At 48.1% G+C, this 26819-nt stretch overlaps 1 protein-coding gene across 1 annotated transcript in view; it reads left to right on the top strand.

Moving 5' to 3' along the window:
• PHIP (PHIP subunit of CUL4-Ring ligase complex) overlaps positions 1–26819 on the top strand; it is a 228528-nt gene that overhangs the window by 128785 nt on the left and 72924 nt on the right. The window contains exons 19-20 of the mRNA XM_088471636.1: positions 1473–1656; positions 1915–2035. Of these exons, the coding sequence (XP_088327762.1) occupies positions 1473–1656; positions 1915–2035 (305 nt within the window). The remainder of the gene's footprint in view (positions 1–1472; positions 1657–1914; positions 2036–26819) is intronic.

The raw sequence follows: 26819 nt of genomic DNA, 5'->3' as shown, positions 1-26819 counted from the left end.
GATGTTGTGCGGGCCTTAAGGACTTATGTTGACCGCACTTCTTCGTTTAGGAAGTCGGACGCTTTGTTTGTCCTCTATGGCTTCCGTAAAATGGGTTGGCCTGCTTCAAAGCAAACTTTGGCAGCCTGGATCCTTATGGCTATTTCTGAAGCTTATCTTCATGAAGGCCTGCCGGTTCCTCCTTCTGTGAAGGCTCATTCCACTAGGTCTGTGGGTCCTTCGTGGGCAGCTCGACGTGGTGCCTCTGCAGTCCAGATCTGCAAGGCTGCTACGTGGTCTTCTGTCCATACCTTCGTGAGGTATTACAGGTTTGACACCTTCGCCTCTCAGGATGCTTCCTTCGGGCGGCGGATTCTCCTTTCTGCACAGGAGCGTCCCCACCCTTAAAGGATACTGCTTTGGGACATCCCCAAGGTATCCTGTGGATACCCTATGGACCCTGAAGTTGAAAATATGAGATATGGTAAGAACTTACCCTTGTTATCTCTATTTCTACCAAGTCCATAGGGTTCCACAGGACTCCCGCCCTGTCGCACCTGTGCTGCAGATGGGCTTTGCTCTGGTCACCGGTTTTCCGTTTCCCTCTGGTGAGAATGTGATTCTTGTATGTCCCCAGATCTTTTTTCTCTCACTTCCTTCTCCTCCTCCGGCCTATGGCTTGATAACTAACTGAGGTGCCTTGGCTCGGGGGTGGGGTATAGGAGGGGGACCCTAGTGCATCCTGGGAGGCTGAAAAGCTTAACTCTATGGTGCCCGGCGACTGACGTCACACCTATACCCCAAGGTATCCTGTGGAACCCTATGGACTTCGTAGAATTAGAGATAACAAGGGTAAGTTCCTACCATATCTCATATTTTCTTCATCTATCCTTTGCTTAAAGTATGGCAGTGTATTTAATTTTCTGTTTCTCTCTCCTGGTTAATATGAACACATTAATACATGTTTCAAGCATTAATCGCCATAGATGTTAAGTAGGTTGTTGTTTTCTAAAATGTAGCCCCCATATTACCGAACTGATTCAAGGGCCGCCTAGCCTCTTAAATTAAACTGAAATCTTAAAATAGATGCAGTGTGTTTTTTGTAAATTTGACATTAGGTGGTTACTAGACAAATAAATGAAGAGGCAAGTGTATGAAGGCGTTATGTTGCATTTTGAAGAAACTGAGATATTTACAGTTAAAGATAAATGTGACATGAACTGGACCTAGCACTTTTTATCCACAAACTATATCCTAAAATAAATTACCAACATTTAAAATAACATTGTTACTATGATCCCTAGGTAATGACAATTTCATCCATTAAAAAAATAAATAAATTCAGAAAATTGTTACGTAACACCTTCATCCACTCACCTCTTCTAATATACACATTAGGGATTCTGGTTAAAGAAAATAAAGTGTTGCAGAATGTTTGGCTGTTAGTTTTAAAGTATTTTTTTCATCTTTTATGCTTGATTTAACCCGAATAGTATCAGTGAGCTCCACTTCCGAAGTTCATTCTCCACCAAATATTGGCTTAAGACGCAGTGGTCAAATTGAAGGTGTTCGACAGATGCACAGCAATGCACCAAGAAGTGAGATGGCTACTGAACGAGACCTAGTAGCTTGGAGTCGTAGAGTGGTGGTTCCAGAGCTCTCCCCTGGAGTAACTAGGTAAAACCTTTTACATAATAACCTGCCACGATCATTGCCAGTGTATTGTGATACACCAGAGAGAGGTGTAAGTTGAGACTACTTCTGATTACTGTACACAGCTACACTGTATGTATTGCACTTTTTTTTCAGTTACAGGCAGTCTGATTAATCTACTATATTGTCAAGTGGTGGTTGTAGAAATCGGTATGCTGGTTCATATTATTTTCAGCATGGAGCTTAAAAATATTGCTAATATTTTTCTCATGCTATTCCTAGTAAACAGGAAGAATGGAGAACGGCAAAAGGGGAAGAGGAAATACAGCTTTATAAATTAGAGGAGAGAAAGAAACCAATCAATCACACGGTTAGAGAAAATAAAATAGCCTCTTGTTCAAAGGTGAGATTCTGGTTCCAACTAAACAATATTGAATTAATATTTAAAGGAAAATGTTAGGCAAGAACTGGATATGTTAATGAAGTTGCAAATTATTCTCAATTGATTCAAAAATTTATTTTTACCTGTTGCTCAGGCACATGATAAATTCTGTGTTGCTCAATGTGTGTTTTCATGTTTAGGGGTTTTGTCCCATACTAAAGATATTTTAGTATTTTGATTGGTTTTTTTATTGTCTAGTTACATCCAACATAATGTAAGTTTTAGTTATTATAATATATTCTACATCCTATAGTACTCCCGTAATACATATTTCTTCTTTAGGGTCCATAAGGGGTCCACAGGGATACCATTGGGAAATGTGGTTGTAGTGGTCCAGGCACCAAACAGTTAAGCTTTCAGCTCCCTGGATGCCTTGGGTGCTCCACCCCTGGCGACAGGCATTCATTCAGATTTTTGTTTAGTGTGGCAGTATCAGTTGCACCTTCTAACTGGGCACTGGTTCGCAGTCCCAAGCTTTTTTATTTTTCAGAGCAAGCCGCATTAGGTGTCCTAATGGATGCCGATGCTGCTGCTCAATCTACCTCCGCTGGCGCCGTAACACCAGTAACTGGACTGGTGATTTCAGCGGGCACCAGCAGAGCTTGGCTAGCGGCGATCCATCCAAGGTTTTCCCACGTCTGGGTTGCTAATCTGTATGTGTCCGCTCCCCCCACTAAGACCACCGGGACATTGTCTGCCACCGGGGAAGATAGTAGCGGTGCTACGGGATACCAGCGCACCCGGTGGTTAATACAGCATAGGGGAGGTAGGCTCTCCCCCAGCCCAGGCATCGATCCAGCTAAGATTTTCCTGAGTCTGGGTTGCTCCTCCTACCCTCCTCTGTATGAGATACCCAGCTACCACTTGTCAGTGCTCTGCTGAAGCTGCTGGTCTCAGGAGGTTTTGGGTCTAGTCTCCCTGTATACCGCTCCTCAAAGGCTAATTTATACAGTGCTCAAATCCTACCAAACCTTGTGTTTTTGAGTAGTTGATTAAGAGCCCATCGCAAGTATATTGCATGCATTGTATGTGACTTATGCTAGCTCTGCTGTGTTGTTACTGCTTTTATATTCTGTACTGTCAGTTATAACTATGCTGCAGGTATGTGGGAATTTTTATTTTTTTCCCTATTGTACTTCACATTTATTGATACTTGTGAGGGAGTCACGTTTACACTGATTTATTATGTCTAAAAGTAAGGGTAAACAGGAGGCTGAGGCCCCTGGTGCTGGCTTCATGTAAAGGCTGTTTGGTGGGCTTGTCCCCTCAGGACTTTATACAGGATGGTTTGTGTGCTATTTGTTATAAAGAACCACCTCACCAGTCCAGTCTACCGGCTCCTGTACAGGAGCCATCTTGAGTGTCCTCCTTTGGCTGCTCTCATAATGGGGTACTCACAGCAGTTTCAGCCTGCTATGTTTACCCCCCAACCTATACATCCTTCCTTCCTGGATGTTTATGCCCACTCATGTCTGAGTACGGCTCAGTCCACTGCTGCGTTTCAGCAAATGTTGCAGGCAAACTTCTACTAGCTTGTAGATTCTGATGCCTCATCGGAGGAGTCAGATGATGCGCTGGGTTCTTCTCCAGGATCTATCTTAGGAGAGGAGGACCATCCTTCTAAAGTGGATGTCTCCTCTTTGGTGAGGGCAGTCAAATCAATCCTAATTATAGAGGATGACGAGCCAGCTCCTAGACCTAAGGCTCCAGTGTTTAAACACCAAAAGGTGGTAAAAGCTGATTTCCTTAAGTCTGAGCAGCTCACTGAAGCATGGAATACTCCTGATAAACTGTTCCATGTTACAAAAAGATTAGCTTCTTTGTATCCTTTCCCACCTACCGAATGTACTAAGTGGGAAGTCCCTCCTACTGTGGATGCTCATGTGACGCATTTAGTCAGGAGCACTACGTTGCTTATACTGTCCGCATCTTCCCTTAAGGATCCCACAGATACAAGACCTGAAACCTGTCTTAAATCAGTGTTTTCATTGTCTGGAGCTGTTACAAAGGCCGGATATGGCTGCGGCCTGGGTATCCAAGGCTGTTGAAGAATGGACGGGGGTATTGGAAGACATGCTACCAGAGAACAGCTGACCTATATCTCCCACATACAGGAAGCGGCCTCCTATTTGGGAGAAGCTCCAATAGGTGCTGGACTCCTGGCTTCTATACTATCGGCAGCTTTGGTTGTTGCTCGTAGAGCCCTTTTGGTTAAGGTCCAAAAAGGCTCTAGAATTCTTGCCCTTTTATGGAAACACTATTTGGAGCAGAATTGGATAAGATAGTGACTACTGTACTCTGGTAGCCTCAAAATCTGCAGGTCTGCTACATCAAAGCCTATGCAATCCTCTTTTCGGTCGTTTCGTCCTCAGGGAAGAGTAAAAGGACAGCCTTTCTCCAGACCGTGTAGTTCTCGTAGGACCACCAAGCTGCAAACTAATGCCGTGTAACCACTTGCCGATTAAAATGTAGTAATTGAACGATAACGTTATCGTTCAATCGCTCATTAATCGTGCATAAATCGGCCATGAAAATGTCGAAACGACTAGCAATGCGCGCTCCCGCTGGTCGTTTTCAACATCAATCATCGCCTGAACATGCTGGTCAAACTGCCGATAATGACAGATTCACCTTGTTCTCAGGGTAGAGGGAGGGTGCCTACACCGAATGACATATCGTTCAGTGTAGGCACTGCAGGGGAAGAGGAACGACTGTACGATTACAATGTTGTAATCATACTGTTGTTCCACTATCTGCTAGTGCAGTGGTTCTCAAACTCTGTCCTCACACAAGTCACATTTTCCGGTGCACAGGTGTACTCATTACTTACTGCCACATTTTAAAAGATCAACAGATGGAGCTAATTATTTCACTTGTGATTTTGTGAGGATACCTGGAAAACATGCACTGTTTGGGGTCCTGAGGACAGAGTTTGAGAAACTGTGTGCTAGTGGATACGCACCTAAGGAGGTCTTGGGCGGTCAGATGTCCAGCTTCCAAACCAGACGATGGGTTCTCAGTGTGAGAGGCCGACTTCTTCATTTTGCGGACTCCTGGTATCAAACAACAGGCGCCCGGGTCCGAGAAGTGGTCTCTCAGGTATGCCCTCAACTTCCGGAGGCATCCTCCCCAAAAGATTTTTTTTATGTACAACTCCCAGATTAGATTCTATCAAGGCCTTGGCCCTCCAGGAGGCCATTTACTCCCTGTTGCAGGCAGGGGTGATAACCCCTTCCATGTTGAACCACAGGGACAGGATTATTATTTCAATCTGTTATTATTCATTATTTCAGATTGGTCTCATCGCCGTATTCTAAATCTGAAAACACTCAACAAGTTTATCCGTGTACCCAAGTTCCGTATGGAGACTCTTCGGTCAATTATTCTGGCAATGGAAGCTGGGGATTTTATGGCTTCCCTGGACATTCAGGATGCGTGTCTATTACGCCTTCCCACTAACAATTTCTACGGTTTGCTGTCCTGCAACATTACCAATTTCAGGCATTGCCCTTTGGTCTATCAACAGCCCCTCGGGTCTTCACCAAAATAATGGTGGTTATGACTGTCTCCCTCAGGCGTCAGGGAGTCAGAATACTGCCATACTTGGACGGCCTTCTGATATTGGCACAGTCTCCAGCTGTTTTACAACACTATCTCCAACTGACCATTGCCTGCCTACATAAACATGGCTGGATCATCAATTGGAAGAAGTCTTCCCTTACTCCAATACAGTGGATGGTACATATAGGGGCACTTCTGGCATCTCAGGCACAAAGGGTGTTTCTGCCAGGAGACAAGATTTCGGCCCTATTGTTGCGAGTGCGCAAATTGCTCCGCATCCATTCTATCAGCGATGCAGGTCCTGGGTCAATGGTATCCACCTTTGACATGGTTGAATATGCTCAGTTCCATTCCAGGCCTATGCAACAATTGATCTCTCCCGATGGAACGGACAGTATAATCTAATAAGGTCCCAGATGATCCTTCTCACTCCGGATGTTCGTCTCTCTCGTTGCTACAAAAGTCTCACCTGGTTAAAGGTTGTGCATTCTGGATTCCGAAGTGGGTGCTCCTCACCACGGACGCCAGTCTTTGCAGATGGAGGGCGGTGACAGTTCATCATTCCTTGTCACCTGACCATAAACATCTTGAAGCTTCGTGCAGTGTACAAAGCGCTCATCCTGGCACAGGGCCTTCTCCAAGGCAGGCCGGACAAGATCCAGTTCGACTGTGCGACCACAGTAGCCTATCTCAATCAACAGGGAGGCACGCAGAGTCAGGCAGCAATAAGGGAAGTGGCAAACATTCTGGTCTGGGCAGAACGTCATCTTCCGGCTATCTTGGCAGTATTCATCCTGGGAGTCCTCAACCGGGAAGCGGACTTCCTAAGTCATCAGCACATACACGCCGGAGAGTGGACTCTCAACCCGAGAGTCTTTTTCAACTCCTGGTGAACAAATGGGGCCTACCAGACGTAGACCTCATGGCCTCACGTTACTACCATAAGGTTTCCAGGTACGGGTCAGGACCAGAGATCTCTCAGCCACCTTTGTGGACGCCCTGGCAGTGAGGTGGGATTTCCCTTCTCCCAAGGGTCCTCAGGAAATTCAAGCTAGAAGGCGGCACAGTAATACTGGTAGCTCCTGCTTGGCCCAGGCGCCATTGGTTCGCTGACATACGGGGCCTATCCGTTTCTTCTTCCTCTATGGTCGGATCTGTTAGCGCAGGGCCCCTGCTTGCATCCGGACCTGCCTAGTCTATCTTTGATGGCATGGCTCTTGAGTCTTCCATCTTAAGAGCCAAAGGTTTCTCCAGCATTTGATTGACGATGCTTAGGGCCTTCCTCCGCCCACATCTTTTACAGAGTTTGGCACTCCTTTGTTCCCTAAGGTTTTTAGGGTTTCCCAGGTACTTGCTTTTCTCCAGGCTGGGTTAAACCTCAGTACAGGTTTCTGCGCTATCAGTTTGGTTCCAGCAAAGGATCGCTTCTCTGCTGGATGTTAGAACTTTTTTTTTTTTCAGGATGTTCTCACATTTCATCCACCCTTTGTCCCACCGGTGGCACCATGGGATTTGTCTTTGGTTCTCAAAGGAGCTACAGGCTCCTCTACTTGAACCTTTGGACAGTAGATTTTAAGTGGTTGACAGCACAGAAACTTCTTCTCCTCGCTATCTCCTCTACCCGCAGTGTCTCTGATATGTCAGCGCTCTCTTGTCACTCCCCCTTTTTGATTTTTCACCAGGATAGAGCTGTCCTCCGTACACCGCGGGTTACCTTCCTAAGGTAGTATCCCATTTTCATGTGAATGAAGAGATTGTAGTTCCAGCCTTCCAGTCTTCAGACCTTTCTGCAGGTGAAGCCTAGAGAAAGGGAGTATATCTGCACACTCCAATATATGACGAGTTATGGTCATGTATAAGGCCCCATAGTAATTAACCAGTAATGTTCAATTTATGGGGGTGCAGCCCTAATCCAACAAAGTGAGACTATATTAAACAAAAAGAGGGTAGGGGTTGTTAGAGATGGGCGCACATGCACAAAATCATTACATCAAAGTTTGAAACCTCAGCCTTGATAAAGCTGTTTACACAGTGAAACGTGCATGTTGGCATTTCAAGTGGGTCCACCACATAGTCCCATGAAAATTTATATATCATACTTGTATTAGTTCAGAAGGGTAACACTATAAATATATGGTGTGGTAATAATGCTACTTGATTAGGGATGATGTTAACATTGCAGAATAAAACTGACATTATATAGCTGTATTAGTGTGATGCTATTCTATGCTCACAAACCAATATGTATTACAATAAGTGAATAAATTGTGACACATGAGACAACAAAATGTGTGACTTATAGAAGTGATTTACCGCAGATTGTGTATTATTATTTTGAACCTTGCTGAAAGCTGCAGTGAGGCACATGATATCATTTATTCTGTGATTATTGCATTCCTTTTTAGGAGTGCTCATAAATACTAAGGAACAAAAATAATAATTAAATCTACCAGAATAACATATAGATAATTATTAGCAATCTGTGATTATCTGAGCTGTGGTAATAATGGTACTTGATTGGGGAGGATGTTAACATTGAAACACTATTCATTGGCAACACAGCCTAACAGTGACTTTATCATTCTTGTACCAGTTCAGAAGTGATAACAGTATAAATATATGGTGTGGTAATAATGCTACTTGAATAGGGATGACGTTAACATTGCAGTAACATTCATTGGTAGCACAGTTACAGTGGTCTGTGAGCTTTATATGAAACGATCAGTCAGAATAATAGTGCATACACATGGTCAGATTTGTCAGATCTGTCGGATGAACGATTGAACGATTTTTGACTGCATTAAAATGAATGGAATCGTCCAAGTCTGACTGCAAACACATAAGATGTCAGATATCGTTATCTGACCATCGGGAACGCGCATCGTTCATCGTCCATCGTTCAGGCATGTCAGATATGTCAGATTTTCCTTCAGATATGAACGATTTTTAAAATAGTTATCGTTCAGATCTGAAGAAAAATCTGACCGTGTATGCACCTTAAAAGTGATATTAAACAGCAGTATTAGTGTGACGCTATTCTATGCTCACAGATCAATATGTATTATATTAAGTGAATAAATTGTGACACATGAGACAGCTAAAGATAATAAGTATCGTTATGTGATTGTCTGATCTTTAAAGGATTGAACCAGCAGTCATGCCTTATATTAAAGGAGTACATTAGTGCTGAAGTATTGGCAAGCCACTCAATTAGAGATGATGATATTACCACTAATATTAGTGAATTCCATTACTAATTTAGCTATATTATCTACAAGGAGCATTTATATGTAGGTTATTAGATATATTAAATTTACGTATTACATATAATTTTGCGCCGGTTCAACATAGTACATTGCTTTCATAATAATGGGAAATTGAAATGGTGGACCCTGTGTTTTTTTTTTTTATTATATATATATATATATATATATATATATATATATATATATATATATATATATATATATATATATATATACACATTATTTGTTCACTTTTTTTTCTATCTTTATACACTAATCTATATGTATGTTTATCAATTTAATTTAATTTTTCACCTCTAGTTTTCACTGTACCATTCCTAGTGAATGGAATTTTTAGTATAATAGCTAATAAAAGTCAAACTTTGATGTATTTTGTGCATGTGCACCCATCTCTAACAACCCCTAGCCTCTTTTTGTTTAATGCAGGTGTAGTCTCCCTGGAAGTGGTTTGTGCTCTCCATTGCTATGTGGATCGTACAAACTCTTAGAAAGTCAGACGCTCATTTTGTGTGTTATGGTTTTCATAAAGCTTGCCATCTAACAAACAAACTCTGGCTCGATGGCTGTGCATGACTATCTCTCAGGCTTACACGCAGGCTGATCTCCCTGTTTCAAACACTGTGACAGCACATTCTACTCTCTGTGGGACCATCGTGGACATATAGATGTGGTGCCTCTGCTGAACAATTGTGCAAGGCGGCCACGTGGTCTTCTGTCCACACCTTTCTTAGATTCTGCGCCTTTGACACCTTTGCCTCTCAGGATGCTTCCTTTGGGCGGCGGATTCTCCTTTCTGCTCAGGAGCTTCCCTACCCTTAAGGGAACTGCTTTAGGACATCTCCATGGTATCCCTGTGGACCCCCTAGGGACCCTGAAGAAGAAAATAAGTTATGGTATACTCTTGTTAACTCTTTCTTCAAGGTCCTTAGGGTCCACAGTGCACCCACCCTGCCGTACCTGGCTTCATTGGGTAATTTTACTCTGTCACGGATTCCCTCTTCTGGGAGCGTTTCTGGCGTACATTGTCCGTCCTTCTCCTCTTTCGTTCTCCTGCCTTGCACTTGTTTACAAAACAGAATGCCTGTAGCCAGGGGCGGGGGTATATGTGGAGGAGGACCCGAGGCATCCTTGAAGCTGAAAGATTAACTGTTTGGTGCCTGGATTACGCCAACCACATTTCCCCATGGTATATCTGGGACCCTATAGACCTCGAAGAAAGAGTTAATAAGTGTAAGTTGTACCATAACTCTTATTATTCCAAACATAGAGGCACAAGAAGCCAAGAATGTGAGTGCTTACATTTTGTACATCTTGGATTTCATTGATTAATTTTAAAACCTTTAAAATATATATAATATTTTTATCAATATAACATACAAACTTTAGAATTATTATGCAAAACCGAATTAAAACAGAAAAAAGTGAGTTAACATGCTACAGATGTGTCCTTATACATTATTGCTTCAGCCGTGCCAAACAGCCCCTCTGCGCGCACGTCTCGTGCTACTCTGCTAGCGCCGGATGTCTTTTTAGCTGCGGTCCCTGCATTGTAGCACTTAGTTTAGAGACTCATTCGTACACAGATCTATCTGTGTACGACTGAGTCTCTGAATCTCTATATGAAGTGCTACGATGCAGTGGCTGCAGCTTTTTTCAACGCCAATTTCCTTTGTGCTTTGTATGCAGACTCAGTCGCACACAGATATACAAGTGTCACCAATGAAAACAATCAGCACAGTCTCCTGGTGCGTCCTTGTACATTGTGTTGTGACGAATACACATTTCCGGCAAAAAAGACATCTGACGCTTATGGAGTCGCACGGGACCTGGTGGCTCACTAACGCCATGTGGTGTATTGACATCTGTATGTATTTGTTCTTCTATAATTCCAGGGAATTATCAGTTGCATATATTTTACTGGCTTGGGCTACTGTTAGCACTCTAGTTCTGTTTAATGATTACTCTTGGAAGGATGAGAACCTGTACACTGATGCGGCACATTTGTTTTCTACTTCAGGGTCCATAGGGTATCCACAGGATACCTTGGGGGTATAGTTGTGACGTCAGTCGCAGGGCACCAAAGAGTTAAGCTTTCAGCCTCCCAGGATGCACTAGGTCCCCCTCCTATACCCCGCCCCCGGGCCAAGGCACCTCAGTTTAGTTTGGTGCCCGGCCGGCGTCGGGTGCACCTGTTGGAGTGGGGGCTAGAAGAGCCCCTGAAGCTTTCTTCAGTGCAGCTGTGGCTGCACATCTGGATGTACAGCATGGACAGTCAGTCCTGACGTCCATGCTGTCTTCCCTACACCCCCGCCGGTACCAGAACGCCGGTACCGATCCGGGGATGCTGGTGAGCATCTGGGGTCACAGCTAGCGGTGACCCCAGATGTTCCGGACCATGGCAGGATCCAAGGGGGACAAAGGTAAGCAGCGGGGTCCCGCGGTGGGTCCCCGCTGGTCACATGGTCCTAAGTCCCCAGGCAGGGGGCTCCCTGGGGACTGGCTGCAGCGTGGAGCCAGGTACTGAACCTGCGCTTTCCACTACCCCCTGGGACAGCGGACCGCAGCAGAGCGGTAGCGCTGCGGCGTCCCAGGGGTTAAATGCATGCCAGGGGAGCGCGCCTTCCCTGTCTCACAGCCGGCGCCTCCCCCGCTGCACACAGCCCTCTCTGCACTGTGCTGACTGGCCCTGTGTCAGCGCTCCTCCCCCAGGCCAGCTTCTCTCTGCTCCTCGGCGGCCATCTTCTCTGCAACGCATGGTGAACGCTGCTGGAAGTCTGGAAGGAAGCATCGTGGTCTGGGTCCCCCCGCATACCTCTCCTCCGCTGTGGCTCAGGTCTGTGTATGCAGCGCTGTGTCCTACCAGGCCCTGTGTCTGTGTAGTTGAGTGATCAGCGCTGTTAGTGCAGGAATTGTTATTTCTCTGCATTGTATGTGACTGTGCTAGCGCTGCCTGTAACTTTTCTTCTCTAAACTGTCAGCTTTATTACTGTCCCTGTTCTTTCTGCTAAAGCACTTGCGGTGCGGTGCTGCAGGGTGGTCTCTCGCCTATTTAATACTTAATTGGTGAGAGAGGTCACATACGTGGTGCCATCATGTCTGAAAGTGATTTTCCCCTCCGGCTACAGTGTACCACGTGCAAAGTACCGTTAGCGGAGGGGGAGGGAAGCGCGGAGGGCCTTTGCCGGCAGTGTTTGTCCATGGCGCGGCCTATTACGGTTACAGCACCGGTACAGGAGCCGCCCTGGGCTTGTTACGCTCAGGCGTTAACAGCTTTAGTGGGCCAGTTAGCTCCGCAGCCCGCGTTTACTCAGATGGGTTTGTCCCAGCAGTCTGTGGTGTCGTCACCCATGCAGGGGTTCCCACGACAATTGGTGGTACCCCACAGTCTCCCTATTTCCCGGCTCCCGGGTTCTCAGGAGCCAGCGTGGGTTAACTCCCTGACGAGTTCTGTATAGCACTTATCGGATGTGTTGCAAGGGGAGTCTGTGATGCGGCCTCCTAAAAGGCCGGTGGCGTCTCTGTCCGCTCCTTATGAGGATGACGAAGGGACATCTGATGATGGGGAGATTCTGGATCCTTACGATCAGGAACCTCTCCATACTAAGGACTCTGATGCTAAGTCCAAAGTATATATTCCTGGACTTAATCGGGCGGTCCGCACAGCCTTGGTGATTGAGGACGAAGTTCCCCCAGCGGCTAAATCTAAGTATGCCTTTTTCAAAGATGTGAAGGGCGATGCCACAGTCTTTCCTCTTTCGGGTCAGTTGGTGGACCATTTAGAGGAGGCGTGGAAACAACCTGGCAAAAGATACCAGCCGCAGAGACGCCTGGCGGTGGCTTATCCGTTCGCGGATAATTATTTTGCTAAGTGGGAATCCCCTCCACAGGTGGATTCTCACGTGACCCGTCTTGTCCGTAGTGCCACATTGCCGATGCCATCCATGTCCTCCCTTAAGGATGCTACGGACCGCAAGGTAGAAATCTGCCTGAAGTCCGCTTATTCCCTTGCAGGGGGGGCAGCACGGCCGGCTATGGCCATTTGCTGGGTTGCCAGAGCGATGGAGCGCTGGGCGGATTCATTAGAGGCTTCTTTTGAATCCGACACTCCGGCCGAACAGGCGGAGTTGATTGGCAATCTCCGTGATTCGGCCACCTACATCAACGAGGCGGCTCTAGACATTAGTACTCTGGTGTCTAGAATTTCTTCAGCAGCGGTAGCTGCTCGTCGCACCTTGTGGCTGCGATCCTGGAAGGCGGACGCAGATTCCAAAAAGGGTCTGGAGGCGTTGCCGTTTACCGGAGAAGTTCTCTTCGGTCCGGATCTGGATAAGATTGTGGCCACGCTGGCGGCAGCCAAATCTGCTTGTCTTCCGTCGGCCGCTGCTCCTTCTGGTTCTGGACCATCGTCCTTTCGGTCATCTAGGGCCCAGGGCAGGCCCAAACCACAGTCGTTTCCTCGACAGGCTGGCCCTAAGAAATCGGTCAAGCCCCGGAAACAGGCATGGAGTACCAGACGTCCGGCCCCCAAGCCAGATGACAAGCCTGCGGCCTGACGGTCCGGGTCTCCCCTTGGGGGATCCCAGGGTGGGAGGCCGCCTGCTGCAGTTCTCCCGGTGTTGGTCGTTCACTAAGACAGACACTTGGGTTCTGGAGGTGGTCTCCCACGGGTACGCCCTCTCCTTCCGGCACAGACCCCCGGCTTGATTCTTCACCACGGGTCTACCATCAGACCGGAACAAGGCTACGGAGCTGCGGAAGGTATTGCACACTATGCTCCAGGCTGGAGTTATAGTGTCTGTTCCATTCTCCCAGAGGGGCCAGGGTTTCTATTCAAATCTATTTTTGGTACAGAAACCCAATGGGTCATATCGTCCGATTCTCAACCTCAAAGCACTCAACAACTCTTTGCGGGTCCCGAAGTTTCGGATGGAGACCCTACGGTCCATCATTCTGGCGCTGGAACCTGGGGACTACATGGTGTCATTGGACATACAGGACGCTTACCTGCATGTCCCTATTCTTTTGCGCCATCAAGAGTTCCTTTGGTTTGCAATCCGCAGCGACCACTTCCAGTTTCGGGCGTTACCTTTTGGCCTGGCTACAGCACCACGGGTTTTCACCAAGGTGATGGCGGTCATGGCGGCTTCTCTGCGGCTGCAGGGAGTCCGCATGTTGCCGTACTTGGACGACCTGTTATTGGTGGCAGGATCTCCAGAGCTCCTGTTACACCACTTGGACCTGACCATTGCACTGCTGCAACGGCACGGCTGGCTAATCAACTGGCTGGAGTCCACTCTAATCCCGTCTCGGAGGATTCTGCATCTTGGAGCCTTATTGGACTCGGGACAGCAAAGGATCTTCGTGACGGAGGACAAGATCTCTGCTTTACAGTCAAGGGTGCGCAGTTGTCTGCACAGCCGCCGGGTGTCCCTACACTTGACGATGAGGTTACTGGGCTCCATGGTGTCGGTGTTCGACATGGTGGAATACGCCCAGTTTCACTCCATACCTCTGCAGCACCTGTCCAAGTGGAACGGGCTGCCTCAGTCTCTGAAGTTCCAGACGATTGTGCTCACCCCGGAGGTTCGCCTGTCCCTTGCGTGGTGGTTAAAGACGACCCACCTCAACAAGGGACGTCCGTTCTGGGTTCCAAATTGGGTCCTGTTGACATCGGACGCCAGTCTTCGGGGCTGGGGAGCAGTTTCGGGTCCACACTTGTTCCAGGGCAGGTGGACGCCGACAGAAGCGGAGCTTCCAATAAATATCTTGGAACTCCGTGCGGTCTTCAATGCTCTCCTGCAGGCACAGCGGTTTCTCCAGGGTCACCCGGTGCAGGTCCAGTCGGACAACGCTACCACCGTGGCCTACATAAACAGGCAAGGAGGAACTCGCAGTCGGGCGGCTCTCGTAGAGGTCTCTCGGATCCTGGTTTGGGCGGAGCGCAATCTTCCGCTAAATTGGGAGTCGGACTTTCTAAGTCGCCAGGACGTTCATCCAGGGGAATGGTCTCTGCACCCGGACGTTTTTCAACTACTGGTGGACAGGTGGGGTCTTCCAGAAATCGACCTCATGGCGTCCCGGCACAACAACAAGTTGCCGGTGTACGGGTCTCGCACAAGAGACGAAGGGGCGTCTCTGGTGGTTGCTCTGTCCGTCCGGTGGACGTTCAGGTTCGCATACCTGTTCCCTCCGGTCTCCCTTCTTCCACGGGTAATCCGGAAATTCAAACAGGAAGGAGGGACGCTCCTGTTGATAGCTCCCGCGTGGCCCAGACGGCACTGGTTCTCAGACCTTCAGGGTCTGTCCGTGGACAGTCCTCTGCGGTTGCCGCTACGACCGGAGCTTCTGTCTCAGGGTCCTTGTCTTCACCCGGACCTGACTCGGCTGTCTTTGACGGCGTGGCTGTTGAGACGGCCATGCTGAGGTCCCGGGGGTTTTCCAGCTCTGTGGTGCGTACCATGTTACGAGCTCGGAAACCGTCTTCCGCGAGGATATACCATCGCGTGTGGCATACGTTCTTCCAGTGGTGTCGACCGAGAGGTTATGCACCGCGGGAGTTTCGTCTGTCTCGGATTCTCTACTTCCTGCAAGCGGGACTAGATCATGGGCTTCGCCTTGCTTCTTTGAAGGTACAGGTTTCGGCCCTATCTGTCTGGTTTCACCGTAGGATTGCTACAATCCCGGATGTGCGCACCTTTATGCAAGGTGTTCTCCGTATTCAGCCGCCCTTTGTTCCACCTGTGGCGCCTTGGGATTTGGCTGTGGTCCTGAGGGCTCTCCAAGGACCGCCGTTTGAACCACTGAGCTCAGTGGATATTAAATGGCTAACAGCTAAGACTGTTTTCCTTCTGGCCATTGCTTCGGCCAGACGTGTTTCTGAGTTGGGGGCTCTTTCTTGTAGACCCCCTTTCTTGGTTTTTCATGGGAACAGGGCAGTGCTCCGCACTCGGCCCGAGTTTCTTCCCAAAGTTGTTTCCCAGTTTCATGTTAACGAGGAAATAGTTGTTCCGGCCTTTAACTCACCTGGTCTTTCCGTGGGTGAGGCCTCTTTGGATGTTGTGCGGGCCTTAAGGACTTATGTTGACCGCACTTCTTCGTTTAGGAAGTCGGACGCTTTGTTTGTCCTCTATGGCTTCCGTAAAAAGGGTTGGCCTGCTTCAAAGCAAACTTTGGCAGCCTGGATCCGTATGGCTATTTCTGAAGCTTATCTTCATGAAGGCCTACCGGTCCCTCCTTCTCTGAAGGCTCATTCCACTAGGTCTGTGGGTCCTTCGTGGGCAGCTCGACGTGGTGCCTCGGCAGTTCAGATCTGCAAGGCTGCTACGTGGTCTTCTGTCCATACCTTCGTGAGGTATTACAGGTTTGACACCTTCGCCTCTCAGGATGCTTCCTTCGGGCGGCGGATTCTCCTTTCTGCACAGGAGCGTCCCCACCCTTAAAGGATACTGCTTTGGGACATCCCCAAGGTATCCTGTGGATACCCTATGGACCCTGAAGTAGAAAATATGAGATATGGTAAGAACTTACCCTTGTTATCTCTATTTCTACGAAGTCCATAGGGTTCCACAGGACTCCCGCCCTGTCGCACCTGTGCTGCAGATGGGCTTTGCTCTGGTCACCGGTTTTCCGTCTCCCTCTGGTGAGAATGTGATTCTTGTATGTGTCCAGATCTTTGTTCTCTCTCTTCCTTCTCCTCCTCCGGCCTATGGCTTGGTAACTAACTGAGGTGCCTTGGCCCGGGGGCGGGGTATAGGAGGGGGACCTAGTGCATCCTGGGAGGCTGAAAGCTTAACTCTTTGGTGCCCTGCGACTGACGTCACACCTATACCCCCAAGGTATCCTGTGGAACCCTCTGGACTTCGTAGAAATAGAGATAACAAGGGTAAGTTCTTACCATATCTCATATTATTGCTAAGTAGTGCAGTAGCTGTTCGTTACAGGGACTCTCCCATCTGTTCGATATTGTAAACATAACCCTGTGTTTCATAAACTTAAGACTAGTTGAGAAGAAGAATGTTAATGAGATACTAATAGTGCGGCATGGGCTGTCTTTTATTGAAGTTTTTACAGTGATCGAACATCTGACAGCTGTTGTAATTCCACAGTACGAATAAGGATCACTTTTATAGCTGCTTACTTCTCATGTCTTATTTTGTATATCTTGATAGGTTTGTGACAAGTTGTATTGTTACCATGTGGTGGTTTTATACCATTGTCACAAATTGTTACTGTTACCTGTTGGATACCATGTTGTTTTCTCAATGAGTCATTTGCTGTTGATTTCTGAATACTTGTATTTTATCAGAAGTCAACATTGTGCTTCACAGCTTTTCAGATGGCTCTATGCATATATTTAGAATCGTTATATATTTACCTAGTTCTGAATGGAGGCAGTATAATTGTTATGAAAATGGTAAATGTTTGAATTTACCAGGAAATATTATTTTAAAAATAATTTTCTGCCTTAAGGGACACTGCTGCTTTTGTTTATAAAGGGATCATGCTGGAGTAGGCACAGGAGTCAATTCAATTTGCCAGGAGTAAGTCCGGCCATATGCCACACTTACGGTAGCTCCGAATGTGCAGATTTTTATCTACCATCCTGTAAGGCTGCGTATTAAAATCTCCTAGATGGGGACAAGCTGATGTGTTTTTCTTTAAGTGTTCTCAAATTGTAACTGACTATTTCTCTGTGAAGACTGTTGAGGGTTCGCTTCACCTCTACTGCCGTTACCCACCTCCTGCCAGTGAGGTTCCTGGAGGGGTTGCCTGGTCACTAATAGTAAATCAGTGATTGGAAAGACGGTAGTGGTAAGCAACTTGTTTTGCTCTACCACTGGACAGCACTCTGCGAGCTGTTGCCATTGTAACTACCTCCTCAAGTCACCAGCTGTCGAGTACTATTTGGATCAGTACAGGACTTCCGGTGACTGGGGAAATTGTCAGGTGTGGGCTACTACAGCTGTAGCCCTGCACCTGGGTAGAGCCTGGTTAAGAGGGACATTTCAATGTTTGTTTTAGGCCCGCAAGGTTAGGTTCTTATTCCCAGTAGTTGCCACCGCCTCCTTGGTCAGCTTTACTCTAGACAAAGTATCTGTTTTATTCTATTGTGCAAATGGACCTTTCCACCGTGTCCCATAAATGCTTGATTGGGTTTATGTCGGGCGAACATGGCAGCCACTACATTTTTCTGAACTCTCCAGAATGCTCCTCGAACCAATTCTGGATGCATTGGGACCGATGACACGGTACATTTTCCTGCTGAAATATTCCATCGTTGTGGGGGTACATGAAGTCTATGAAGGGCTGCAAATGGTCATCAAGCAATGCAACGTTGTGGTTACCGGTCAAGGCGAGCAGTGGACCCAACTCATGCCACGTGAACACACCCCACACCATTATGGAACCACCACAAGCCTGCACCGATGCCTTGTTGGTAACTGGGAGCCATGGCCCCATAGTCTGCTCCACACCTGAACCCTACCATCACCCTAAAACACCCGGACCAGTGACTCATCGGACCACATCACATGTTGCCAGCCCTCCAGGGTCCAATTAATGACTTCACAAGCTCAGGTGAGGCACTGTGTCCGTTGTCGTTGTGTTAACAGAAGCACTCTGGTGGGTCTTCTGCTCCCATAATGCATGGAAGCTTAAGAATGCTGCAATGACATGCTGATTATGCGTCTGGTACCTCCTACGTTGAATTTGGATGTGATTTTGAGCCAATAACTCTTGTCTGTTATCACGGACAATTCTGTCCGGACCCTGCTGTTCACGATCAATTAAGCACCTGTGGTATGACCTTGCGCTGTCCACAGTGGGTGGTAATGCTTTCCATGAGGTATTTCCGTTACACACGTGACACTGAGCGCTTCCCCCATTCCACACACTCCGGTCTCTGAAGAGACCCTCGGGGCCCGGGGATAGCGCGCTGCTCTTACCTGGTAGAGGGGCAGGCAGTCAGCGTGGTCCTGAAAGCGGGTGCCATCTTTGCCGGGTTTCTTGTAGGCGGCTCCTGTGGGGAGAGCGCCGACTACAGACCGACCGCAGGTGAGACCTACAGCAACACCACACTGGACATGCTGTTCTTGGAAGCTATGCAGTGTTGGGCCTGTTTAGTACTTGGATGGGAGACCACCTGGGAATACCAAGTGCTGTAGGTAAATGCTTGTCAGTCAAAGTGCTTTCTCCACTGAGGGGAGTAACACTTGAAGGAAGGAGCAGTGAGGCTCGCTTCAGTATGACGGGGGGAGGAGCCATGGCTGCTGGTTCCCTCCGCTCTCCTGTGGCAAAATGCAGGCTCCCAGAACTCTGATCACAGCTTTCTAAAGGACACAAGCCTGAATAGCATGGAGGGAGCATACAGCTAAGTAGTTTTCAGTATTACTGTAATCTGTTCTTGTGCCTGCTTGGAGTGTTTGCATATTCATTGCCACTTGTTATATTTTTGGTATTTTGTTTGTTTTCTTTTCCTGGCTGACTGCTGCTGCAGGACAGCGCAGGAAGGGGGGTGCTCTAATGACTGACAAAAAGTCCACAAAGGGCAAGAACCCCACTATGGCTATATTTTTTACATGTGCCCAGTGTCTGGCTAAATTGCCGTGTGATGTGCCATGGGATCAGGCTATGAGCCGGTCACTCTCTGACCTGGTGACGTTGCTCCGCCGTAGAGAGGAATTAGCCCAAGCAGCGCCAGCACCTGTTTTGCCGTCACCGCCTGCTGTTGCGGGGGGTGGGTACCAGGGTCCTGCTCCACCTTTGGTCCGTAACCATGGAGTGCTCGCTGGTAGGGGTCGAGAAAGTATCGGCCTTCATGGAATGCTTCTTTGATGAGTCGAAACTATGCACTACGCATAAGCGTCCTCCATCCAGTGTCTTGTTGGAGTCAGATCCCGAGGAAGAGGAGCGGGAGGGGGAACTCCAAGAGGAGGTTCTGCCTGACGAGGATGGTTCAGACTGCGTCAAGTCAGGGCATAGAGGACCTTATTATGGCAGTACGTTAGTCTTTGGACTGTCTGGACCTTGACGCCTCAGTTAGGGCGGATGGGCCGTTTAAGCGGAGGCGTAAGAGGGTCGTTTGTTTCCCAGTGTCTCCGGATCTTTCAGATCTTGTAGAGGAAGCCTGGAAGACCCCAGATAAAAAGTATGCTGCTTCTCGTAAATTTGCAGCCCTTTATCCCTTTCCACAGGAGCAGGTCGCTAAGTGGATGCGGCTGTGGCTCGTTTAGCAAAGCACACTGCTCTGCCGGTCCAAGGGGCGGCCTCCTTTAAGGAGGGATGCCTTAGAAGTATTTTTATTGGCGCCGGAGTGGTTATTTGCCCTTTATTGGCATCTGCATGGGTCTCTCGAGCCATGGAGAAGTGGGCTGACAAATTAGTGGCAGGCCTTGCCGGTGACTCATCCAGAGAGGACTTACTGGCGGAACAGATACGTGCGACTACAGACTGTGTGTGTGAAGCCGCACAAGATGGAGTGCAGATTTCCTCTAGAGTCTTAGCCACGGCAGTCGCGGCACGCAGAGCTTTCTGGCTTCGCGCCTGGGAGGCGGACGCCGAATCTAAACGCGCTTTAGAGTCTCTGCCTTTTTTTGGAGGCATCCTGTTTGGCTCTGAGCTTGATACTATTATATCCCAGGCGACAGGTGGAAAGAGCACTTTTCTGCCTGTGGTGCCCCAGACGCTAAAGGGCTCACGTTTCCGAGTCTTCCGATTTTCCTTTCGAGGAGGGGGAACGATTAGAGGTCAGGGGGCCCGAGGACACACTCCCAGCAGAGGTTCTGCCCCCATCGTAAATTCTCCGGCACATTGAGGCACCCGGGTGCTAGGGCATCTGAGAAACCGAGTACCTGACTGGATCTCAGCCTATCCGGTCTCAGGGAAGCTAGGGGGCCGTCTCCTTTTCCGAGATAGGTGGGTAGTTTCAGGACTAGATGCCTGGGTAATGGGCATTGTCTCCCGAGGTTATGTGATCGACCCAAGGGGGCAGCTGTCACAGCATTTCTTCGCTACAGCATTACCCAGGGAGCCGGAGAAGAGACGGGCCTTAAACCAGGCTGTCAGTTCCCTCTGTTCAGAAGGTGTTATAGTTCCTGTTCCTGTTCCACAGACTCAACAGGAACAGGGGTTTTACGCCAACTTGTTCCTTGTCCAGAAACCCAACTGCACTTATCGGCCGATTTTTAATCTACTAGCCTAGAATGTACTCAGGTTTGTGGTCGGAAGAGCCCATTGCCAGTTCCAGGCTCTGCCGTTCGGTTTTCGCTACAGCTCCGTGGGTCTTCACAAAGATCATGGCAGCAATGGCAAGTTTACTGCATTCCAAGGGAATAACTGTGATTCCCTATTTGGATGATTTGCTAGTAAAGGCTGATTCTGCTGTCCAACTGCAGCTCCACCTGGATCACACGGTGCAGATGTTACAGCATCATGGGTGGATACTAAATCTCGAGAAGTCACCTCAGGCCGTGCCAATGTCTGACGTTTTTGGGGGTGATCTTCGATACAGCACTGGAAAGGGTTTTCTTGCCCGAGCCCAGAGCCCGGTCCCTTCAGGACTTAGGTAAGTGCTGTCTGCCCCTCGGCCATCCATTTGGCTGGGCATGAGGTTACTAGGCACGATGGTCTCTACCTTCGAGACCATCCAGTACGGCCGCTTCCATTCACAGATTCTCCAGTGGGAGATTCTCCGGAATTGGACGGGCCGCTCAGACGACCTTTCTTCTCATTTGCTGATTCTGTGAGACAGCACTTGTCAGTCACTTTGCTGGTGGCTGATTACCGATCATTTTCTCCAGGGTCGGACCCTGGTGACTCCCAACTGGATTGTCACCACAGATGCAAGTCTCAGTGGTTGGGGAGTGGCGACGGAGAACCTCTGTCTCCAGGGGTCCTTGTCGTCGTCAGAGATAGGTTCCCAATAAATATGCTGGAGCTCCGGGGCATTTATCGGGCACTGTGCGGGGCTCAGGCCCTCATGGCAGGCCGACCAGTGAGGATCCAATCGCACAACGCCATGGCAGTGACATATGTAAACCAACAGGGCGGAACCAAAAGCGCACTTGCCATGGCAGAGGCAAGTCTTATTCTCTCTTGGGCGGAGACATTCCTCTCAGCAATTTCAGCAGTCTTTATACCTGGAGAATTGGGAGACAGACCACCTGAGTAGGACTATGTTCTTGCCAGGAGAGCAGTCTCTCCACCCGGAGGTTTTACAGCAGCTGGTCCAGAGATGGGGGCTGCCGGAGGTGGACCTGACGGCGTGTCGCCACAATTGCAATTGTGTCGCCTCGATTTTTGTGCAAGGTCCAGAGATCCTTTGGCATTTGCAGTGGATGCCATGACAGTTCCCTGGAACTTCCGTCTGGCCTACATTTTTCCTCCAATTCGCATGTTACCAAGAGTACTCAATCGGGTCAGGGAGCAGCAGGTTTCAGTCATCCTAGTGGTTCGCCACGGTTCTCAGGCTAGACGCAGGGCCGTGTTGGAGTCTGCCTCTGTGTCCATATCTTCTGCTACAGGGGCCATTCTGTCACGAGGGCCTACCTCAGTTGGCTTTAATGGCATGGTTGTTGAGATCGGGCTCTTGAAGGCCAGGGGTTTTTCCCCTTCAGTCATCAGGACCATGCTCCGGTCGCGGAAGCAGTTTACCGTGCAGAACTACCACAGGGTTTGGAAAACCTTTATTGTGTGGTGTGAGCAGCAGGGAGTACATACTGCCCAGTTCCACATGCCAAGGTTTTTAGCATTTCTGCAGGGCGGTCTGGAGGCCGGGTTACGGCTTCAATATTTGAAGGTACAGATTTCGGCTCTTTCCACTTACTTTCAGCAGCATCTGGCTCTCCTCCCAGAGGTGCAGACTTTTTTACAGGGGGTCTTGCGAATACAGCCTCCAGTTCAACCACAAGTAGCGCCATGGGATTTGCCCCTGGTTCTGTCGACTTTTAAGCAGGCTCCGTTTAAACCTTTTGGAATCTGTGGACCTTCGGTTCGTAGAGTGGAAAGTGTGTTTTTTTTTTTTTTCTTATGGCCATTGCCTCGGCTCAGCGGGTTTCTGAGTTGGGGGCCTTGTCCTGCAAACCACCTTTTCTTGTTTTCCATGACAATAGGGCTGTGCTTAGGGCTTAGGATGGTTCCTTCTTTTCAACCGAAAGTGGTTTTATCTTTCCACTTAAACCAGGAGATTGTTTCCTGTTTTCTCATCTTCAGAGTCCCATGGGGACCAGGACGATCTATCACTGTTGGATGTTGTCCGGGCCCTACGCATTTATTTAGGCAGAACTTCGATCTTACGTAAGACGGACTCTCTATTGGCTCTCTACGACGCCCACAAACGGGGCTGGCCAGCCACAAAGCAGACCATGCAAAATGGCTACGCTCAGTGATTTTAAGGGCTTATTCAGAGGTGGGGCGTCGGTACCATCTAGGGTATTGGCTCCTTCCATTAGGGCCGTGGCGGCCTCCTGGGCGGCGAGTCACGGGGCCTCGGCTGAACAGGTTTGTCGCGCAGCTACCTGGTTCTCTGTCCACATGTTTGTGTGGGTCTACAGGTTTCATGTTTTTGCCTCCAGGGATGCCCATTTCTCCGTTCGGGCAATCTGAGCATTCCCTCCCATTGGGGCGGCTTTTGAACATCCCATGGCCAAGTGTCCCCCAGCCCAGACTAAAGAGAAATTAGGATTTTTGGGTACTTACCGTTAAATCCTTTTCTCTGTGTCAGGCTGGGGGACACTGCGTTCCCTCCCTCACGCTCAGCAGTATTGAGTATGAGTTATGATTTTGGATCGTATTGACCGTCAATTTCATTTTTATTTTTCGGAGTGACAGTGTCACTGAGTATTGCTTCTCCTTACCCAGGCACTTTTGAAGTTGTACTGAAGTCAGGGGTTGCAGAGGAGAGGAGTTAGATTTCAGTGTTCCAATCCACGCCTTCCCACCTACAATTCATGGTTCAGTGTCCCCCAGCCTGACTCAGAGAAAAGGATTCAACGGTAAGTACACAAAAATCACATTATTATGACCACCTCCTACATTTGACGTAGTCTGTGCATAGCCCATGAAATACGTCACGTGCTGGCTTGGTGGGTATATAAGGTGTGCGATAGACCGTCTACACACACATCACTTGTTGCTGTCGTGGGTAAAAGGGGTGATTTATCAGAGTTGCAAAAAGGGATGATTATTGACTTTTGGCCCTAGGGTGGCAGTTCTTCTGAAACAGCGCAGTTTGTGAACAGTTCGTGTGCTGCTGTGGTGAAGGTGTATGGTGACTGGACAAATGGCACCATTGCGAATAACCATCGTGGAAACTGTGGAGCACCACGTGCCATTGATGTGAGAGCTGAACATCGGTTATGAAGGTGTGTGAGGGCCAATCGACACGCTACAGTGGAGCAGCTCACTGTCAAAATGAACCTGAGGGCCACCAGACGTGTCTAAAACGTCAGTTCAGCGAACCCTGCTGCATATGGAGCTCCGAAGTAAATGGATGGTCACTACACCTATGCTCATGAATGTACCTCAGCAGAAAAGGCTGGGTGTATTCCAACGAGCACATAATTCCGTGAATGAGCAGCTCCACCATTTTGTGACTGACCACAAACTCACTCTGTGAGAGTACTGAATCTGCAGTTAACCACATGGTGTCATGGCATACCATATCTGTATTACGCATTGAACACGTCCATTAAGGCGTCAGCCTTAATGATCGTAATTGCAGTGCTTTTTGAAGTTTGAGTGGCAGACATTCAATAGGTTTTGTGAAGTTTTAGATCATGTCTAAGAAGCCTTAATGGCACTTGTGAAACCATAAGGTTTTTTGTCTATGGAGTTTCATTACTTTTTTAAAATGTATTAACTATCAGGGTTTGGAGGAGCAAACCGGGCCACCTGCAGGGGAGAAGGGTAACAAAATGGTATATTAGCGCATGTGGAGGAAGGCCGGCACACAGGAGGTGTTTTTGGAATGCACAGGGAGAGACGGCTACGGGGGCGGGCTGCAGGAGTGCGGGGCAGCTGCGGGGTTCAGACCCAGTGGCAGCAGTGGAGCAGTGCACAGGGGCATCAGCGGCCGACAGAGGTGCTCACTGGTACTGTGCATGCATCTGAGAAAATAAGACACAGATGCATGGATGAATCAGTGAGATCCATATATGCATCTGTGTTAAAATTTGAATTTGTGTAAAATAAAAATTTAAAGGGAAATTCCCACGAACACAACCAGCCCTGGGCTTTTCACAGTCTGTCTGGGGGACAAACGACGTAGGGGTCTCCCGTATTTAGCACAACCAGCACTGGGCTCTGAGCTGGTCCTGCTCCTGTAGGGTCCCCCTGTATTTTCCACAACTAGCACCGGACTTTTTCTAGTGGGGGGCTGATGCCACAGTCAGGGGAGCCCTTTCACCGGGCCCCCAGCCAAAGCATCAACCCTGAACGCTAGTCAGCCCAGGCCGGGGATCCCTGTGGAGCTGGGGACCCCCCAAATTAAGGGCACCCCAGGCCTAAACTGATAGCCAGGGGATATTCTCGGCACCCTATGGGCGGCGGGTGCTGAGTTGATAGTGTAAAAAAAATAGAAGTATAATATTGTCTCTTGCAGTAGAACTACAGGTCCCAGCAAGCCTCCCCATATGCTGGTACTTGAAGAACCACAAGTACCAGCAAGCGGGGCATTAATGGCCCGCTGGTACCTATAGTACCCCTGTAAAAAAATAAAAATAAATAAAAATATATATATATATATATATTTATTTATTTATTGTAGACACATGGGAGAGCACTCACCAGACTTCACAAATTTCCACCAGATGCATCTCCCAAAAATTTTTAATCCATAGACATAGTCCTGTCGACGTTTCGGCTCCCACAGAGCCTTTGTGAAGACTGACGAGACAAAATATCCCCCATCACACAATCATACTAAACGCCGGCTTCCCCTTCCCCCCCAGTCTCTGCTTCCACTACCGCCCGTAGAAGACAGCCATCTTAGTGCACCCAAGTGAAGCCACAGTGAGTACACCTGCTGGAGGCTCCTACTGAGGCTGTGCAAGGAATTGAATCTTTCCATCTCTATAATGGTGCAATTGTGAGGTAATAAAATTGTAACTTTCTCAATTACCTGAACCCAAAAAGGCACTACCCTGGAACAATAGCTACCTAATAAAACAAACTCCAAGTCTAAATTCGTCTCCTACCCTGAGTTATGCCTTCCCAAAAATCCCTCATAGAGAACAGATAAAAAGTGGTCCTAACTGAGTGTCAGAAAAAACTGGAAGTTGGAACTTTAAATTATGCCCAAATCCTCATTTTGATTTTTTTTGCCCTGAAATTTGGCATGCAGCACCGAGCTACAGTTCTACCTGCCCGTTTCAAATTTCAGCTCGCTACCCTAAACAGCTTTTGAGGTGTAGCCCCTTAAACAGCATGACCACCCCTACCCATCACACTATGGAGATATCTGCTTATTGGCAGATGATGGAAACAAAAGTCCTGAAGAAAACGCTCACAATAGAGGCGTTGAAACGTTGATTCATACTGGGTCTTGTGTTTACATTATTTGCCAAGACGCCCAATGCGCCACCTTTATTGCATGCTATTGATGGTCCCACTTCAGGCCAGAAGGGTTAACCAGGAGGGCACCAGGACGTTAGATAGGTTTAGACATTTAATTTATTGGCCATTAATTTTAATGTACATTTTTGCTCGCAAACTCCTGAGGGTGCGAGCAGAACTGCAGTCTGCAATCACGCTTGAACAGAGCAGCAATTGAATTGCTCCATCGGGTGCCCAAAACAAAAAAAACAAATTGAATCGCCGCCACTATGTAAGAATTTGTGGTTTTGCATTGGAAAAAGATTCACTCTATAAAACTGCTATTGCCTTGTAAAGAAGCTATGCTTGAGGTTTTTTTTTTGTTCCAT

This window comes from Taudactylus pleione, unplaced genomic scaffold (genome assembly GCF_031769625.1).
Source record: "Taudactylus pleione unplaced genomic scaffold, aTauple2 ptg000015l, whole genome shotgun sequence".
Classification (NCBI taxonomy): domain Eukaryota; kingdom Metazoa; phylum Chordata; class Amphibia; order Anura; family Myobatrachidae; genus Taudactylus; species Taudactylus pleione.
Note: the sequence above shows the minus strand (reverse complement) of the source record. Positions and strands in the feature narration are given on the sequence as shown.